This window comes from Archocentrus centrarchus, chromosome 8, assembly GCF_007364275.1.
Source record: "Archocentrus centrarchus isolate MPI-CPG fArcCen1 chromosome 8, fArcCen1, whole genome shotgun sequence".
NCBI classification, from domain to species: domain Eukaryota; kingdom Metazoa; phylum Chordata; class Actinopteri; order Cichliformes; family Cichlidae; genus Archocentrus; species Archocentrus centrarchus.
Window position 1 is genome coordinate 1,974,245 of NC_044353.1, and position 7,477 is coordinate 1,981,721.

The 7,477-nt window shown below is 42.4% G+C and overlaps 1 protein-coding gene across 2 annotated transcripts; it reads left to right on the forward strand.

The window, feature by feature from the left end:
- Window positions 1-244: 244 nt before the first annotated feature.
- On the forward strand, window positions 245-7,165 carry LOC115785097 (uncharacterized). 2 transcript variants are annotated; one of them, XM_030736564.1, is made up of 2 exons: window positions 245-299; window positions 6,342-7,165. In XM_030736564.1, the coding sequence occupies exons 1-2, from the start codon at window positions 287-289 to the stop codon at window positions 7,046-7,048; spliced, it is 720 nt and encodes a 239-aa protein (XP_030592424.1). In that variant the 5' UTR covers window positions 245-286; the 3' UTR covers window positions 7,049-7,165. The 2 variants fall into 2 exon arrangements, with proteins under 2 accessions (XP_030592424.1, XP_030592425.1); XM_030736565.1 differs by having other exon boundaries at window positions 6,345-7,165.
- Window positions 7,166-7,477: the final 312 nt, after the last annotated feature.

Genomic DNA, 7,477 nt, shown 5'->3' on the forward strand with positions numbered 1-7,477 from the left:
TACTACAAATTCTATATAAAACAATGTTTATAGAAAATTAAATACAAATAAAGCATGCAGTAAACTCACATCTAAAATAAAATGAACTTGTTTGCTGCTTGCTGAGATTTTGTTTTCTGGTCTCTGATTGGCTGGCTCTTTGTCAAACTGCTGAGGTAACAGATGACCTGTCTTTAAGGGGAGGGATCTACAGACACTTTAGAATATAAAGATGAAATGACAAACTACAAGTACAACACATCAACTCTCTCAAGACTTCAAAGATCATCCAGCAAAACCAAAAACAATGTCCAAGCCTGGTAAGTATATTTTAACTTCATTCATGTTGTAGATGAACCAGCAGAGCAGAGCTTTTTGTCCTCCTATTAATGTTTTAGCTGTTATTACAACCAGAAACTTCTCATTTATCACAATAAATCCTAAACTTGTCTATATATTTTAATGTTCATTTTTTTCATACACCTAGATTTGCTTTACTATCTTTGCACACCTAATTTCTTATGACTTAACTTCCCAATAAAATCTACATGTTGCTTCTTACATTGATATATTTGGATGATTAGATTTTCTTAAATGTGATTACTTATTTCTGCATATGTAAAAAAAAAAAAGAATACATGTGCATAAAAAGATCTTTGATATGATCTGGTTATAAAAAGGTCCAATGATGCAAATTACAGCTGAACAATGTAAGAAGTGATTTTTGCACAAATCAGCAACATGAGACACCAAAGTGCACAGAGGGGCTGACTGACAGAAGTGAACTGCATAAAGTTGTTGGGTCCTTAAAAAATATAACAGTAATTAGTCAGTCTGTAATATAACAGTAATTAGTCAGTCTGTAATTGTAACAGTAATTAGTCAGTCTGTAATTGTAACAGTAATTAGTCAGTCTGTAATATAACAGTAATTAGTCAGTCTGTAATTGTAACAGTAATTAGTCAGTCTGTAATTGTAACAGTAATTAGTCAGTCTGTAATATAACAGTAATTAGTCAGTCTGTAATTGTAACAGTAATTAGTCAGTCTGTAATATAACAGTAATTAGTCAGTCTCTGGACTGGATCAGCTCATTGAGAAAATAACACCTGAAACTGGAGCTTTAGAGTGTGAAAGAGGGAGAAACAAGCAAATTTATAGAAAACAAAGATTTAAGCTGATGAGGGACAAAAACAACTGTTGGCTCAACTGTAAAACAACTCTGAGATGCATTAGAGACTAAAAGATATGTAAAACATAATTCTGAGCCATTATGGATGCAGTAATATTTTACCATAGACAAGAACTTGGTTGGAACAACAAGGATAACGTGCTAAGATCAGGAGCTGTCTGCCAATCACAGCTGTCAGTTCTTTTTTTTTTTTTTTTTAAGGGCCTCAAAGGAAGAAAAGTGTTGACAGGTACCCAGCTATGCAGCATAAACAGGCAGGAACCTGAAAAAGAAAAAAGTCATTTATGATATCTGCTACAGGCTGGGATATCTGTCGGTTGGTAGTGTTTTAATGCATCATTGCCCCCCCCCCTTTTTTTTTTTGGAGTGTGTGTGTGTGTGTGTGTGTGTGTGTGTGTGTGTGTGTGTGTGTGTGTGTGTGTGTGTGTGCGCGCTCATGCGTGCATGTCCCTGTGCACATACGTGCCCATGTTCATGCACTTGTGAAGACATACTTGTGCTCCCTTCCAAATTTAACGTAGTGATCCCAGCTCATCACAAGATTTTTTTTCTTCCCCTTTACAAATAAAATAAACAAGACTAAAAGCACCTCAGTGACAACCTGCATCCAGACCCTTAAACAAGGACAAAGAGAGATCAGAAACCAAATCAGTCAGTGTGGTGAGTCCAAACATCACAGCACAGGATGGCAACAAGAAGCCAAGTGTCAGCAACCTGCATCAAAGGCCAAGAAGCAGTGGAAACACCCGTGCCAGGGCAGAAACATGCAGGAAGGTCTACATCAGGGTCTGAGGGTCTCTACAACGCCAACAGAGGCCGAGAACACAACCCGGTCCCACCCAGGTGGCACAGGCACCCAGAAACGAAGCCCAGAGCACCACACGAGCCGAGGGACAGTGAACAGACCCAGAAACCCAGGAGGCACAGCAGCCAGGACAACCCGGGCGCCCAGACTCAGCCCCAGCAGCACAGGACAACCCAGCCCACAAGACACCCACCCAAAACCCTCACACCCACCACCCCCGCCACCCCCCCGACAGAGCAAAGGGTGCCCATCTCGCCCCAGAGAGCCAGGCACAGGGGCAGGGCATCAGAGTTATTAACAATAGCACTCATTTCCAAAGTGATCATTTATTAAAGTGCTCAGATGTAATTTAAATTAGCATTTTTAACACTGAATTATTGTTATAGCCAACAAGATCTTTAGAGCCAGATGTTTTGGAGCCAGTGTCTACCTGTCACTGGTACTGTACCTTACAGCAGAAAAACAGAACTTAATAATTGGTACAGAAATATTTGTTTGCAAATATAGTTTCTGTAGTTCTTGACCAAGTCTGCACACACTGCAGCAGGGATTTTGGCCGACTCCTCCATACAGATCTAATTCAGATCTTTCAGGTTTCGGTGCTGTCACTGGACAACATTGGGTTTCAGCTCATGACCCCATCCGTTTTCAATGGCCTTACTGAAGGAAGGAAGTTGTTGGCCAAAATCAAGTGATACATGACCCCATCCATCCTCCCTTCAATACAGTGCAGTCATCCTGTCCCATTTGCAGAAAAGCACCCCCAGAGTATGATGTTTCCACCCCCATGCTTCGGTGTTCTTGGGGTTGTACTCCTCCTTCTTCTTCCTCCAAACATGGTGAGTGGAGTTGATACCAAAAAGCTCTATTTTGGTATCATCTGACCACATGACCTTCTCCCATGGCTCCTCTGGATCATCCAGGTGGTCACTGGTGAACTTTGAATGGGCCTGGATATTTGCTGGTGTGAGCAGGGGGACCTTGCGTGCCCTGCTGGATTTTAATCCATGATGACATACTTTGTTACTAACAGTCATCTTTGAGTCTGTGATCCCAGCTCTATTCAAGTCATTGACCAGGTCCCCCTGTGTAGTTCTGGGCTGATTCCTGACCTTTCTCATCCTTACCCCACAAGGTCAGAGCTTGCATGGAGCCCCAGACTGAGGACCAGACTGATAATTGAACCAACAGTTATTGCCTTCTCACCAAGCTGCTTGCCTATTGTCCTGTAGCCCATTCCAGCCTTGTACAGGTCTACAATTTTGTCCCTGGTGTCCTTGGACAGCTCTTTGGTCTTGGGCATGGTGGAGAGGTTGGAGTGTGATTGATTGAATGTGTGGACAGGTGTCTTTAATACAGGTAATGAGTTCAAACAGGTCTGTGAGAGTCAGAATTCTTGCTAGTTGGTAGGTGAACAAATACTTTTTTCATGCAATAAAATGCGGATTAATTATTTAAACATCACACAATGTGATTATAAATTATTTAAACATCACACAATGTGATTATAAATACTTCTCGGCCCTTGAGGTTGAAGACGTGGAAGACGCCTACATATTCGGCCTTGTGGTAGCAGTATCTTTTCTGTTTGGGCTCGGAGGATACCTGATTTACCGGGAAATCAAGAAAATCTGGGTGGCAGTTCGACATCTGCAGAGGCTGCCGACCCAGGTGGACGGCCTGTCCAGAGCCGTACAGACTCAGACTCAAAGCCTGGTGGACCTGAGCTGTAAAGTTAACATGCTCGCAGGCGAGGTTAGATCTGGAGATAAGGTTCGGTTCTGCACAATGAGGACGGTAACTAATGAATTTGGAATATTGGATTTACTGAATGGTTCCCCAGTGAGACTGAAGGCTGTTGGAAAAAAAAAAACAAGCAGCCTGTTCCAAAACAACATCTGCATTATCGGGAATTCGGCTCCCCTGCTGGCCTTGGGCTGGCAACCATATCTCTCCAGGACTATGTGTGACAGCGCGTTGTGCACTCTGCTGAGAAGGTGATTGGCTGTAACCTCCCATCTCTCCAGGACCTGTACACCTCCAGGACACTGGGGCGTGCAGGTCGGATCACAGCCGACCACTCTCACCCTGGGCACAGACTTTTTGACCCTCTCCCCTCAGGCAGGAGGCTACGGTCCATACGGACCAGAACCTCCCGCCATAAGAACAGTTTCTTCCCCTCTGCTGTTGGACTCATGAACAATTACCCTAAGACTGTTACCACCACCCTCCACAAACGCTGATGACCCTATGTCTATGCACCTGTCTGACTGCACTGATGTACATATTAGTGGAATATAGTCTACATTCTTCTATCTTTTAATTAGTCTCTGCACTGTATATTTTGTAATTTTGTAATATTGTGCTATAGTTATAGCTCTAATATCTCTGTATATTTGCAATTTGTATACTTGTATATTGTCTTATAGTTTTTATACTTATTTGTTTTTTTCTGTAAGCACGAAGTACCGCAGCAATTTCCTAATGCTGTGAACCTGTTCACCCATATGGCAATAAAAACCTTCTGATTCTGATTCTGATTCTGATTCTGACGGTTGCTCTTCCCCTCCACTCCGCTTGTGATTTGTGAAGCTGGATCTGGTGTACCACGGCCGCCGATGAAATTCCATCACTATCAGCGAACTGTTTTGGCTAGGAGCTGGCATCTGGCTCCACAATGCCCCCACCTTCTCGTCTCCGCCTGCATCCCCTCTTGACCCTGACCTCACCCACCATATTGCTATCCTGGCTTTAAATGTGCAAATATGCTAAGGTGGTTTTTTGGACCCTGGTATGGTGCTCATTTTGAGCACCGTACCAGATGACTTTTTTTTTACCTAACTACCCCATGATGTGTGTTGTTTTCTTTTTCGGGGAACTGTAAAGGTAGCGCTGCAAGTCGGCTGCATAACCTCAGGACACCTGTCCCCCCGTGTTGTGTTTGTTGTATTCTTGGATGGGTGCTCTGTTAATTGCAATTTTCAATGTGTGAACCTGTTCACCCACATGGCAATAAAACCTTCATTCATTCATTCATTCATTCGTTCATTCATTATTTTCCCCACTGTACCTTGATGCCATCTGGATTAAAATGCCTGCAACATTCCAGCGGCTAATGAAAGCCGTTCTCTCCGGGGTCAATAATTGCAAAGTTTACTTGGATGATAAGGTTTCCTACTCATCCACCTGGACTGAACACATCAAAACCCTCAATGAAATGTGAGTTTGGTAAAGCCATGGTTACCTGTCTGGGTAAACAAATGGGACACAATCAGATTCTTCCAGCTGCTGATATAGTTCAGGCAGTATTAGATTTCCCAGCTCCTCAAACGTGCCGTGAACTGTGCTGCTTTCTAGGCATGGCTGGTTATTACCGATAATTCTGTAAAGTCGTGCCAGCCCCAGGTCACCTGTCTTTGTGGTCAGAGGAATGTCAGTATGCTTATGAGGAGTGCTCCTCTGCAGTGCTCCTGTGCTTGCTGCTCCAGATTTCACACACCTGTTCAAACTTGAGGTGGATGTCAGTGCTCTGGGGGCTGGTGCAGTGCTCTTGCAGGAGGATGTAAATGGCATTGACCATCCAAAATTTTAAAAAACACCAACTGCATTACAGTGTGACTGAAAAAGAGGCCTTAGCCTCATTACTGGCATGGAAACATTTTGAAGTGTACCCTGGCTCCAGCCCTGTTCCAACCCTCTTGTCTTCTTGACTTGGAGGCCTCATACGTTGGTCTTTGTTACTCCAGGATTTCAACATCACCATAAAAAGGCTCAGAAAACATCATGGCTGATGTTCTGCTCAGGTCATGAATCAAACATTTATTTTAAGGGGAAATGTTTGATTTATGATCCAAGATCATGTACATGTTTATCTATTTGGTCCCTCCCACTAGGATGTGTGCATGTGTGTGTGTGAATTCTGAGTGAATAGTGTGGGGTAAGTTGTTTACCTCACATTGTTATTGCAAGCCTGAGTTTTTATAAATAGCCTTGTATGTAGAACATTGTAAATACCTAGTGTATATATTGAGCACTGCAGCAGCTAAGTGGGAGTGAGAAGTAATTTTGGTTGTAACCCTTTTTCTCTTGTTATTGGTTAGGAGTGTAGGTTAGAGATTGTGTTTTGTTTCCCTTTTGTTCCTGGTTAGAGAAGGTTGGAACCTTAGAACCTGCAGTTTGTTGTTTTGGTACTGCTCATGTCTGAAACAAATAAACTGCTGCTTTGCATCCTCACATGTTCTGTGCTGTGGCCTTTTCTTGGGAGTGGTTGGAGTTGGGAGTCGCGCCTCATGTTATATCTATGTTAGCCACAGGGATGTAACACATACCTGCTAACTAACATTAACATGTCTGTAAATTTCTCCAGCAGAGGAGCTGAGGGTCGTGCTCATTGGAAGGACTACAACTCTGGTGACTTCAGCCAAGGACATCATGGAAAAACATCTGACGGAGACAAAGTCAAAGATGGTTTTGGTTGACGCTCCTGGTCTGTGCCAGAAAGACAAAGACGAAAAAGAGGTGCTGAGTGAGATCGTCACATCCATCTTCAAGTCTGGTTCTCAGCGTGGCCCTCACGTGTTCCTGTATGTGCAGGAATGGGAGAATTATTTTAACAAACATGACAAGGACAGAATGGAACTCTTTAAGTTGATGTTTGGTAACGATTCAATGCGTTACTTTCTCCCCTTGATCACAGGTGTAAGGAAAGAACTGTCTGAAGATGATAAGAAAAAAATAGTGGATTTTTTTGAGAAATATGGATTTGAATCAAAGAAATTTGGTGTCATTGGTAAGGATGTTGACAAGGCCAAAGAACAAGTGGCTGAGCTAGAGAAGGAGATCACTGAGATGGATAAAAAGAACAACGGGGCATATTACACAGTCGACATGCTCAAAGAGGCACAGGAAGCCTTACTCAAGAAAATTCCGGGCAATAAACATGATGATGCAAAAGAAAGCAGTCTGCACTGTGCAGCTAGAGACTTGTTAACTCAGGTACTGGGGCCCGACACTGCTAGATTGGTCCTACAAGCTAATACCTGGCTGGCAAAGAAGTTAGCTGAATGCATGTAGTGAGATCAGCGAGCCAAGAAGCAGAACAAATAAAGCGCACAAAAAAAAAAAGGCTGAAAATAAAACTTTGATTCTGATTTCAGACGAGCTTCAGAGAGAAATGATGTTTAAAATGATTCACATTTTTTCTGCAGTCTGTATTTTTCTGTCATCAAATAAACATTGATTTCATTTGTTTTCCATAACTGAAGCCTGGTTTTCTTGACCTGGAAAGTTGGAGAAAGAACAAATGTTTTATATAAAATATACATTAAAGGTCCAAATGTGGCTTTTTCACTTGTTACACGGCACCTCCACTCCACTCTTTTCCTCCTCATATGGATGGATGATTGATGGCTGAATAGTTTTTCAACAATATATCTATTTAACAAAATTTAATAATAAGATTTTCAACATAACCACATGAAGAGCAACCTGATCCTCCCATTC